Source organism: Cynocephalus volans, chromosome 6, assembly GCF_027409185.1.
Source record: "Cynocephalus volans isolate mCynVol1 chromosome 6, mCynVol1.pri, whole genome shotgun sequence".
Lineage (NCBI taxonomy): Eukaryota > Metazoa > Chordata > Mammalia > Dermoptera > Cynocephalidae > Cynocephalus > Cynocephalus volans.
Window position 1 is genome coordinate 152,177,091 of NC_084465.1, and position 13,190 is coordinate 152,190,280.

The window sequence follows — 13,190 nt, forward strand, 5'->3', positions numbered from 1 at the left end:
AAATCATAGTAGACTTAAAATTAGGTCATCCTAACTCTGAATGACAATACTGTACAGTTTGTTCATAGTCTCAAATAGCTTAAGTTTTTTCACTGATAGCAAAAAAGGTGATTTTTTTTTTTCCTTAAAAATGTTTAACTGGAATTTATATACTAGCATTGATTATGATGGAAACTTCCAGCTTTAGAACTGGGGCAACTGTATCACACATGAAGACCCATGTTACTGTATATGGGTGCTTGGAATGCTTTTACTCTTAAAGTTGCCAAAGTAGTTAAATTTAATTAGGCATGTTTCTGCGCTGAGAAAGATACCAGTTTTGTTCAGATGTACAAAATAGAACCAATCTAGGTAAGTATAATGTTGAAATTTTTTTCTCTGAACCTTAGCTAATTCAAGAGTCTTATCTACTTTCCCAGATTTACTAGTAGTCTATTCATTTATATTTAGTATGTAGGTAAGTGTTTTAAAATGCATTTAAAGTGTAGTAAAGAAGCATGCTATTGAAAAGAAAAACCTTACAGTGTCTACTCAAGCTAGTAACTCCCCTAAACGTCTTAAAATTTGGTTTCCCTTTATCAAGTGATGGTGGTGGTGGGGCTGCTTGAAGGGATGGAGATAGGCCATGATTATTTGAATTTTGTTTTTCATTTCCTCCTCAGCAGCTGATTCTGCAGTTCATTGACTGTGAAATAGGCAAAAGCAGGCAGCAGGTGGGAAATGAACTGAAAAAGAGATGCTTGAATATAGTTAATCATTTAGTAATTTTAGTAATGATTTCTTAAATAATAACAGGTATCTCAAGCAATTAAATTGGAGTAGCCTTGAATCTATATTAGCGTGCCTCCTGACTATATGTATAATTCGTGTTTGAATATTAAAGACATTATTCTTTCTGGCTACTTATATGAGTATTTTTACATAAAAATGTAAGGATTGTTATTTGAAAGAGTACAAAACTTTGCTTCACAAAGAGTACAAAACTTCAAAAGTGATATAATTTCCTGTTTCTGCTATCTCACTTTGCTTTCCTGTACATGCTCATCTCCTTCACCTAAAATACGTAATAACTATAGGCTCATCCCTGTCAATTGCAGATATATGGCTAAATTTGGAATTACAGTCCTATTGGAATCTCCTGTGGATAGCAAAATTGATGATGCTTAAGTCCTTGATATAAAATGGCGTAGTATTTGCATAACCTATGTACCTCCTCCTGTATACATTTTTTTTGGTGGCTGGCCGTTATGGGGAACCCTTGACCTTGTTGTTATAAGGCCACACTCTAACCAACCCCCAGTCATCTCTAGATTACTTAAAATACCTAATACAATGTAAATGTTATGTAAATAGTTGTTATGCTGATTGTTTAGGGAATAATGACAAGAAAAAAGTGTGTTCAGTACAGATGCAAATTTTTTTCTTTTAATTTTTTAATTGACACATACTGATTGTACGTATTTATGGGGTACAGCATTACATGAATACAATGTATAATATTAAAAACAGGATAATTAGCATATTCATCATAGAAAAAATTTATCATTTCTTTGCGATGAGAACATTCGAGCTCCTCTCTTTTAGCCAATTGAGAACATACAAGAAATTATTGCTAATTATAGATGCCTGGCACTACTGCAGACCATTAGAACTTATTTTTTCTATCTAGCTGTGATTTTGTATCCCATAAGCTAAAGAATAAATACTGAGTTAGAAGATTAGAGGAAAAATATTTATCAGAGAAGCAGATCTTTGCTATCATAGGCATAGACCTAATTCCTATAGCAACTATAAAGTAAGGTTGGAAAAAGACCAAGTGGCATTTTATTTAGATGAGTATCTTTCAGGTGTCAGAGCTTCATGCTTAGAGGTAAGGTCTTGTATCCAAATATTCTAGAGTGAGAGCTGCTTACCCTTCCATTAGGACTGTATTGAGCAACTTCACATGCAAAATTTTTTTTCAAATATTTTTGATCCACGTTTGGTTGAATTCAGGATGCAGAACCCACTGAGTCAGAGGGCAGACTGTACTTCCGTGTTCCAGCTAGTCCCACCTTCTCTAACATTTTAACCGACGTGAGAGGGACTAGCTTTACAGTATGAGCTTCATATTCTTTATCTTTCAAACATTATTAGCTGTTGCTACTTAGATTATAAACCTGTGAAGATCAACTTTCTCAAAGAACTAAAAGCTTGCTTCATCTCAGAACCAAAGAAACAGATGTACTTCTCTGTGTTCTCTTTCTCTTTCTGCTTCTATAAAAGGTGCACTGCCTTTTATTCTTTCTTTTTTTTTTTTGGCTATGCTAATTGCAGTGTTTTTTCTTTCTTTCTTTTTTTTTTTTTAGCTTTTCTTACAAAAACATCTCAGTATTGCATAATTTGCAGTTTTCATTTCGATGGTTTTGAAAGAGCAAAAACTTAGATCGTTTTCCAAGTGTCTTATAAAGAGCTCTATTTTTGTATCACGAACATGATAATGAATTCAAGGGATATGTTTTAAGCAAATAGAATTTTTTTATATTGTATAAAGCTCATCATGAGAACATATTAGGACATTTGAACCCTCAACCATTCAGGTGTTTGTGTAGGTGGGGGTGGAGGAGTGCTACCCAGTAAGAGCGTGTTCTGAAGCATTAAAAGCAGACTTGAGATTAGATAAGATTAGATTAGAAAGCAGTTGAATTTTTCAAAGTATACATAGTTTATACTGTAGTAAACCGGGACCTCTGCTTTACAAATCCAAACGAAGTAATTTTGAACCTGGAAAATTGATGTAATAGAAAGGAACGGCAAACCTTAACATCTGAATGCTTTTACAATAAGCTTTATTAAGCCTCTACCAAATACCTCATATTAGAATGCTTAGATTTAGGATATTTATCCTAAGACAAGGGGAACCATTGGAGAATTTTAAATGAGGAAAGAGCTTGTTTGGATTTGCATTTCAAATAGTGTTGTAGTCTAGCAGAGGGAATTACGGAGGCTGATATGAGGTTGTAGTGGGGTGAAATAATTATAGGGAGAGACTATAATTGTTTTATAGGGAAGCTGTTATTGCGTTAATCATGTGAAGAAATGATTGGGGTCAGAACCTTGTGGCAGCGAGGATGGAGAGAATAGAGCAGGATCAGGAAGTAGTTAGGAGGGAGAATTATTGGGGCTGAGTAAGCTAATGTTTCCAGTCTATACGAGAACAATTACACATCTTGTATTCATTACTGCACTTCCTCTACGCAACATGATTGGTGTCATCTCCTCATTTGACAGGAAGGAATGCTTGGAGCAATTAAATAATTGAGAACATGCAGCTAATAAGTGATAGAACTCAAGTTGACACCCAGTTCAACCTCCAATGCCAATGCTCTTTACACCACACCACTACTATACTGCAACTATTAGACCACATTGCCACCTCAGGAATTGGGGACAAGGGAAGTGGGGAATGAAAGGAGAGGAGGATTCTCAGATAGGGTGGCTGAGTCAATAGTGGTATTTGTCACAGAGAGAAGAATACATCAAGAGGAGAGCAGCCAAGCGATGGAGTTTTAGTTCTGAACATTTTGGGTTTGAGGATCTGTGAGAAGACCATTAAGAGACACCTTCTAATAGATATGTACATATGGGGCTCAGGAGAGAGGTTTAGCTGGAGATAAAATTTGGACTCATCAAATAAGGACGAATAGCCCAGGGAGAATGTGTGGAGGAGAGTGTAGTGACGAAACCTGGGGAATACCAATCTTTATTAAAGAGTATGCCAAAGAGGACAGAACAAAGGGCTAGATAATGTGGAAGAATAGCGTGAAACTGATATAAAGAATTCAAGGAGGACAAAATTTCAGGAGGAGTAGGAAATCCTGTAGAGATGTTAATTAAGAGAGACTAAAAAGCATTCTTTTAGATTTGGCAAGCAGGCAGTCAGTCATTGATGACTTCTTTCTAGTTAGAATGAAATAGTTTTATGATAATCCTGAGTCAGGATCAAGTTTATCTTGTCATTATTCAGGTATAAGGCTAGTCATTTTTCTCTTTTGAAATCCTGTGGTTGTAGTGGCAGGAAGCTGGAGGTTTCTTCAATGCTGGTTGCCTCTAGGAAGAGGAAGTGGGTGGCTGTTCTGGACTTCACCGAATACCTTTTTCTACTTTTTAAATTTTGAACCATGAGAATGTTATTACTTACTTAACAAAACTAAAAATAGTTCTAAGAAAAATACAGCAGTTATTTCTCTGTTGTATGGTGCTATGATCATCATTATTGTTCAAATGATGTTTTCATTATTCTTTGTTTACACATCTGTCCCTTTTTAGATTGCAGGCTTCTGGAGTGCAGCGCATCCCACTGTGTCCCACTGTGTAGGTTAAGGGCCCAGAATATAATGGGTGCCAGTCACTGTTTAATAAATTAAAAAGCCTTCTTGGTTATACAGTTTTTAAGGAAGATAAGATGTCCCCTGTAAAATACTAGCTTAATATGACATAGAATAAGGTTTAATCCTGGGAATGGCACCGTCTTTGCCTTTTGTTTGTATTGTGGGTAGCCTGGTTCAAATGCCCTACCATCTCTTACTGTCCTTATTCTGGGGAGCAGATGGTAGCAGCAGGAACCATTGCCTTAGTAACCTAAGTGAGGTGTGGCAAACATGCCTGCTGTCTGCAGTTTCAAAATTGACTGGGATGGTATGACACCATTTTAGAGGGGGCCCCTTAGGCGGGAACCTTGAAAGCAGCATGTCTGTGGCTAAGCACCACTGTTGCTGGCATAGGCGCCTAGGAGGTACTTACGGATAATTGTTCTTTCCAGCTGTAAAATAAAGACTCTTAGATATTCTCTGTGTTTTTCTTTGCCAATTTTTCTTCATTCCGCATGTCAAATATGTATTTTTACTTTAAACGATATTAGTAAAAAATAGAGGGGGGTTAATTGCTAGAGTATCTAAACCAGCTTTTAAATGGATTGAAGGCTATCAGAAGGTTTTGAGTAAACTGTTGATATTTTGTTTGGAGTTATAATTCTCTGACAAAACCCAAGTTTGCTTTTTTATTTTTATTTTATTTTTTGGTGGGTGGATGGTATGGGGATCCAAACCCTTGATCTTAGTGTTAATAACACCAGACTCTAACGAGCTGAGCTAACCAGCCAGCCCCCAAAACCCAAGTTTGAATTTAAGGTAAATGAGAAGTGGTTGAAAATTTGCTGTAATGGAGTGAAATTTAAGAAAACGATAAATATGTGAAGTTTATTAAGTGATTATTACCTTTGTAAAATAGAGCTGATACCTATGAGTTATACTCATGTGTATTAGATGATTGAGATAGAACTGCTTTCAATTCAACAGAAAATTTGGTAATAGTAAATAAGTTTTGTGAATTTTTCTCCCTAGGAAGATAAGAAAATTGAAGAAGTAAGGTTGAAAACAGGCAATACAGAATTCTTTTTTAGCCTTCTCTTCTATTGTGTGTGTGTGTGTATGTGTGTGTGTGTGTGTGTGTGTTTAGCTTTATATAAATTAGAATATTCTTCCTGACCTACTTTTGAGAGGTTCTAATTTTTTTAAAAAATAAAATGTTATGATTTCCCAATTCAACATTATAATTTTACTGCAGGATAAATAAAGAAGAAAACGGAGAAGGAGCAAAGCATTGATTACAAATGTCTTAATAATGAGCAAATGTGGCAGGAAAAAATATATTAAGACAAATCTAAGGTAGGTGAATACATGTTTTTCTCTTCTTTTGAAAGTTCTACTTGGAGAGCTTAAAGTTAAAATGATGAGTTGATTTATATATTTGTACAAATACATATATGTATATTTATGTGTGTGTATATATGTGTATTATAATAATATATACTCAAATTATTCAGCCATTCAATTAAGGCATTGATCTTCTAGCATGTACTGTACTAGGCACTGTAGGGTGTAAATGGATATTAACATTTGGCTTATGCTAAATGCTAGCCTTTTCAGTTAGAAAGCAGACCATCTATAAGGATGTGGACAGTTCAGTGGAATTGTGGAATTAGAAGACTTCCCAGAGTTTTATTCTTCCTCCTTGCCTTTAGGCTATATTTATGTCTAACTTTGTAAAACAGGAGAAAGTCTCTACCAATGTTTTACAGAAATCCAAATAGAATTTTCCAAGTTTTCTTTTGGTTAATTTAGGAGACTTCCTATTTCATCAGTTGGATCTAGCTCTAAAGAGAAAATAAATTTTCTATGACATCTTTTGTACAGCTGTTTAAAAATAGAAAATAGAAACAACTTTAATTTCTTTTCTTTTCCAATTGGATTCTGTGTTTAGAGGAGGTGAAAAAATTTTTGCAAGGGTAACACATTGCTCTGCAGTACAGCTTATCTTTGCAAATTGTATACAACTAAGATTTTAGAAGTTAATTGAACACTTTTATTATAAATAAGAAACTGCTTTTGTCTTATTTTCCATTTAAATATTTTTGGTTTATATTTCTTTTTTCCTTCTTTGCTCCTAACTTATCTTTTAAGACAGTTTTCTGGGTACTCGTGATAGCATTCCTTTAAAATGTTTTTCCTTTTTCCTTTCATTTATTTCTCCTGTTTATATATCTGTTCCTGATATGTGGTTATGCCTAAATAACTTTGGTGATTAATTGCCTCTGTTTCTATAAGTATAGATATTTTTATGAATGTATTTCTTTGTATTTGTTTCTCTTTTTTTTGGCAGCTGGTCTGTATTCATTTCTTGTAAGTATATTATAGGTGTCTACCTATTGTTTGTATTATACTGAACAAATAGTACTGTATTATAGTACTTTAGTATTTTGGGGAATTATTACAGTATGATGCAGATGTTATATTATAGTCCTAGAAAATAACAGAATAAATCCTAAAAAAATAATCAAATAAATATAGTTCTACCTCCAAAAAAGTGGTTTACTCTAGAAGTCTTTAAAAACTGTTTTAATGGAAGATTCTGTTTTTTTAAACAGTTACATTAACATTTTTTTAAGTTGGATCCCAATATATTCAGAACATGTTGGGATAATATTTGCTTTTCTATCAAAGGAGGGAAAGGTCTGCTAAATAATATAAAAGAGATTTCAGAAGAAATATTTTAAAAGAATATGGCTATTCTTCTTTATCATTTATAAGTTTAAATATCCCCATTTTAGCAACTCCTTGTCTGGTTTTTAGAATTGTAGAACCAAATATTTGCCAGTATTTTGCTTGCTGTTAGTTCATGGTGCTTAATAGACTTTTTTATTTGTTTTAGTTGTTTATTGTTTTATTTTTAAATATTCTGCAATTTTTTTTTTTTTTTGGCGCTGGCCAGTGTGGGGATCTCAACCCATGATCTTGGTGTTATAACATTGGGCTCTAACCAATGAGCTAACCAGCCAGCCCCCAAATATTCTGCAATTTATAATTGCTAATTGGTTCTATTTCTCTCTAATAATGATTCTTGTTTAAGATTAAAATACTACATAATTAATTAATTTTAAGATGACTCTATTTTAATACAACTATGTTTAATATTTGGCTGTTATAGAAAATGAGATTTGGGGAAATTCATTCTATGATGCATCTCTTCAATTTTAGTATATTTAGCCATAAAATATATAGTGAACAGTGCAGGATTATAATGGATCTTTCTTACTCATTATAAATAAATTCAGTGTGGAGCATCTGAGGCTGATTTACAGATGTTAATGTTGTATGTATAACATTTACAGCTGAGTTCTGGGTCCTACATATCCTGCTGAGATAATGCTTAAAAATGCCTAGTGTAGGGCCTGACTCATGTTGAGCACTTAAATGTTAGTTGAATCTTCTGTCCCTGGGTCCTGTCCTGGGGGTTGGTTTTTTGGTGGGTTTGGGAGGTCGTACTGGAGAGCAGAATAAACTTGCTTGAAAATGATTGGGCATATATTTTAAATTGCTAGTGTTACTTTTCTGTAGATAATTTTTACCTTCAAATAAACTGATTTTAGTACCAAACTTTTATTGAGTAACGTACTGAGCATCATACCAGATACTCTGGAAAAATACAAATGGCATAAAATTAGAGTCCATACATCCAGTATGAAAGACAAAACATATCTGAATGAAGATTGTGACAACAGTTGTGGCATACTCAAAAACACATCATTATTGTAAAATGTTGTTTGAACGGAAGTATTCAGGACACTAGTGTGTAAGGAACCCTGGAGACATAGTCATAAGACCTCATTTTATCCCATCATGTTGTTGATTATGCATCCTGTAGAAAGTCAATTTCTCTGAACCTTATTTTTATCACTACAGTAACATCTGACAGTTGCATAGTCTTCCAGAATGATGGAGTTTGGATGTATTGTCCTCCTAGAACTCATGTGGAAATTTGGTCCCCAATGTGGTAGTGCTGGAAGCTGTTTGAGTCGTGGGGAAGGATCTCTCATGAATGGATTAATGCACTTCCTGGGGGGTGGGGGAGTGAGTTCTCACTCTATTAGTTCCCACAAGAGCTGGTTGTTTAAAAGACCCCTGGCACCTCCTCCCTCTCTCTCGCTTCCTCTCACCATGTGATCTGCTTGTACCTGCTGCTGCCTGCTGTTTTCTGCCATGAGTAGAAGCAGCCTGAGGCCTGCACCAGATGCAGCTGTCCCAGAATCGTAAACCTCTTTTCTTTATAAATTAGCTAGTCTCAGGTATTCTGTTATAGCAACACAAAAATGGACAAGACACAGAATAATCAATTAATTGGTTTATTTAACATTTATGGTAGTTACTGTACTAGGGACTGGAAATACACAGACATCTAAGATGTGATCCCCACTTCTGAGTTGCTCACGCTAGTGTTATTACTGTGTGAACAAATGTATTATAGGCTAGACAAGTGCTATAATGGAGGCATTGCATAAAATGCTTTGGGAACTCAGAAGAAAATAACTAATTCTTCCCAAGGCTATTAGCACAGGCTTTTGAAAGATGGTGTCCTTGAGCCAGGCCTTGAAAAACTAGTAGGAATTTGCCTGTTAGACAAAGAAGGGGTAAAGGGCTTTCCAGGGAGAGGAAAGATCTGATGTAAAAGATTAGAACTGTGGGAATAAGATGTGTAGTTGGAAAAATGGCTTATTAGGAGCCTGGATTGCAGAGTGTGGGAAGGAATGGAGTGACTAGAGATGAGGCTGTAAAAGTAAAATGGGGTCACATTGTGGAAGAGATTGAATGGCAGTTTGGTTTGGTAATTGAGAATATGGACTTTGAAAAAATACCTTGTTTCAAAACCTGGCTTATGCCACTTAATACCTTTGTGGTAAGATCAGATTTTTATGTCTATGTCTCCTTTTTCTTATCTCTAAAAGAAGAACTAATTGTGTTGACCTTATAGAGTTGTTAAGGATCAAATCTACTAGGCATTTACTGCATTATAAATGGTAGTTACAGTTATAATGGTTATTATGAGTTTAGATTTTATCCTACAGTCAATAGAGACTACTGAAGAGTTTTAAGCAGAGAAGTGTTTTAAGCAGAAATATATGGTTTAGAAAGACAACTATCGACATGGATTGGAGCCAGGAGATATAGTGGTGGCAGTTGAAATGTAGAGAAGGAGACTTAATTGTTCTTTAGAAGGCAAACTTATCATACCTGGTGATGATCCTATAGGAAATGAAAGGGACGGAGTTTTAGGGGTGACACCCAGGTTTCCGGTTTGAACAACAAGGATGGATGGTGGGGTTCCATTTCCTGAGATAGGAAACTTAGGAGATAGAACGTGTGTGCAGGAAGAAGAGGAATTTAGTTTTGGACCCATTGATTTTGAGGTACCTACCGGATATTTGTTTGGAGATATGAAATAGGCATTTGGATATATGATTTCGGAATTCAGGAGAGACCTCTGGGGTAGAGATGTAGATTTGACAGTCATTTGCTTAAAGCTGGCATTTGAGTCCAGAGAAAATGATGATATTAAATAGGGAGATATTTGAGAATGAGGCAAGAAAGCTAAGCAGAGGACTGAAGATGTGCAATATTGAAGGTCAGCACTGAGTGAGGAAAAGAATTGACAAAGGAGCTTGTAGAGGAATTGTCAGAGAATTGGATGAGAACAGGAATAATGCAATATCAGGACATCAAGATAGAGTTCAAGGAGGAAGATGCTGTCAACACTTTGAATGCTGCTGAGAGATCAAACAAGATGGAACTTAAAATGTACATTGGATTTAGTGAGAGATTGATTATCTTTTCTAGAGAAGTTTTAGAGAGGCAGAAGCCAGTTTGGAGTTGTCTAGGAGTAGTGGAGAGGTGAAGAAACGGAGGTAGTCTTGGCAGTTTAGCAGTGAAAGAGAGAGGAGAGATTCAAGGGAACAGCTAGAGAAAGAGTTTTGGTCGTGTGTGTGTGTGTGTGTGTGTGTGTGTGTGTGTGTGTGTGTGTGTGTGTGTGTGTGTGTGTGTGTGTGTGTGTGTGTGTGTGTGTGTGTGTGTGTGTGTGTGTTTGAGATAGAGTTTAAATCTTGACAGGAGGAAACCATTAGAGACGAGAGAGTAAACCATGGTATAGTGCTCCTGAAGTGGGCAGAGAAGGGCATGGGATCCAGAGAATAGATATAGGAATTTCAGAGCAGGGAGAAGGCAGGAGGCAAGAGAAAATGGGGACTATAGATGTAAGTGGGTTGGTTGATTGGTGGCAGGATGTTGAGGTAGTTTGCATTAGAAACAGGAGGCAAGGTTTTATGTCAAGAGTAAATCAGGGATTTGGGAAGAGGGAAAAAAATTGAAATGGTTGTGGAAAATGGGAGAGTAAACTCACTAGGGAAACTCAGTAAGATCGTTGCCCATCTGAGGATGAAAACCGTGAATTCAATAGCTTTAACAATATTCTTTTATAATTTTTTCAGTACTGTCAGCCTTGGTGCAGGCCTAGAGGAGACAGAGAGTTGGTTTTATCCAAGATTGGTTTTTACCAAGCAACAAAAGGAAAGGGGACAGTAGAATTTAGGGTATTGGGAAACAGTAGTTAAAATGAGAAACCATGTAGCTGAATAGGGTAGGAAATGAAGAAAGGATAAGGCTGTTGGAAAGGGAGAAAGTGGTCCAGAGATCTCAGTGTGGTGAAATAGCATGTGTGATAGGAGTTATAAAGGCAGGGGATAAGCTAGAAGGATAGGATGTTGAAGTCAGAGTGAGATGTTGGAATTAATTGTTTCAGAGCTGGAGTAGTTTTGCCTGCCGACAAGGTCTGTTGTGTGGCCAACTACTCAAGGAGATGGCTGAAGTGTCATAGAGAAAGTCATTGATCTGAGGCAACAGGGTGAGGGATGGGTCCTTAAATGTTGAATAGACACGGAATGGTTGAGGAAAGCTTTTAAGGGCCAGAGTCCTCAGTTTATATCCTGGAGGTGTGTAGAAGATGAGACAACCAATTACCTTAAGCCTCAATAAACAAAGGTTTTTATGAGGGAGTAGAAAAGGAAAAGCTGGGAAGCAATAGTGGGGAACAAAGAGCATGTCATGTCAACACTCTGATCTTGAAGGGGTGTGGGAGGATGAGCCCTCTTGAGAGGGCTGTACGGGGGCTTTGGGAATTCCAGACAACACATTGAAAAGGTTTGAAAGGAGAATAGGATTGAGGGATTGTGTTGTGAGGGGAAAGGAAGCACTAGTTATGAGAGTGAAGATGCAATATGGAAGGGGCTTATATCTTGGAAACAGGAATGTGAGGTGTTAATGGACATTGTCTTAGTCCATTTTCTGTTGATGTAATGAATACTTGAGACTGGGTAATTTATAAAGAAGAGAAATTTATTTCTTATAATTCTGGAGGCTGGGAAGCCCAAGATCGAGGGGCTACAACTGATTAGGGCCTTCTTCTAGTGGAGACTCTGTAGAAGTCTAGAGGTGACTCAGGGCATCACATGGCAAGGGGGCTCACAAGAGAGAGCCAAACTGGCTTTTTTACAACAGACCCACTCTTGTGATAACTAACCCACTCCTGTGATAACCCATCCATGAATGGATTATTCTATTCATGAGGGGAGGGCCCTCATGACCTTATCACCTCTTAAAGGCCCCACCTTTAATACTATTACATTGGGGATTAAGTTTCAACATGAGTTTTGAAGGGAACAAACATTTAAACCATAGCAGATGTGATTCTGGGACAGGTGCAGGGGCATTGCGATTCAGTTACTGCTTAGGAAGAGGCCCAGTATCTGTGATTTATGATCTTCGGAGTAGATGGCAGCAATTGTGAGGAAGAGCAACTCAGCTGCTTGGTCCAGTGTTGGGATAGGAGGTTATGATGGATGACGCCAAGTGGTCATCTGGCAAAGAGGATGAATGGAGGTGACTGTTGACCTTCCATTTCTGCTTTTTTTCACCGTGAGGCGCAAGGCCTCAGAGCATCCTGATTTGGCTGATGTTTAGCTTTGTGAGGTATGTCTTTTGCAGCTGACCTGGGTCTGACTGACATATGACACGTGATTATAGCCTTTGGAATTTGAGTAGATGGTAGTACTCTTGACTAAAAGGAGGACTATAAAGGAAGGGGCAGGCGTCTATGAAAACTCCGGTTGAGATGCTCAACAGGAAGGAAGTGTGCATAAATACAGATTTGGGGCCATCTGAATATAGGATTGAAGGAGCCGTAGTATGTAGATTGTTCAAAAGAAAAGGGCAAAGGATTGAACTCTGGGAAATACCCAAGAGAAAAAGAGACTACTTAAGATGATTGCATTAGATAGTATATTTAAAAACACTTCCATGTGTAAAACATTTTGAAATCTGTTTGACAACTTATAAAGTCTTTTATTATATCTCAAAAAGTGAGTCCTGAATAGTTCTATTTTTTAAGCATTAAAACTTTTTATTTTGATGGTAGTCTTCTTGGATTCTATTATACATAACCTTCTATCCTTAAAGTAGACTGTATTAATCTCTTTCTGATGCTTATAATGCAATACCTGGAACTAGGTGATTTATAAGGAAACAAAATTTATTGCTTAGGGTTTCAGAGGATGGGAAGTTTAAAGTATAGGGAACACATTTGGTGAGGGTCTTGGTGGTGGTAACAGTGACACAGGGGTCTCTCATGGCAGAAAATAGCAGAGCAGTTCTCACTGCTCTCCTTTTAAAGCCCTCAGACAGGTATTGTTTAAATCCTGTCATTTAATTGCGTTTTGTTTAGATGATTTAAATATCTTTTGATCATTCTCTTCTTCAATGTTAGTTGGA

At 36.6% G+C, this 13,190-nt stretch overlaps 1 protein-coding gene across 5 annotated transcripts in view; it reads left to right on the forward strand.

Moving 5' to 3' along the window:
- CREM (cAMP responsive element modulator) overlaps positions 1-13,190 on the forward strand; it is an 88,576-nt gene that overhangs the window by 3,210 nt on the left and 72,176 nt on the right. For all 5 annotated transcript variants that reach the window (XM_063098716.1, XM_063098707.1, XM_063098709.1 and 2 more), the window contains exon 2: positions 5,605-5,705. In XM_063098716.1, the coding sequence (XP_062954786.1) occupies positions 5,662-5,705 (44 nt within the window). In that variant the 5' untranslated portion in view covers positions 5,605-5,661. The remainder of the gene's footprint in view (positions 1-5,604; positions 5,706-13,190) is intronic.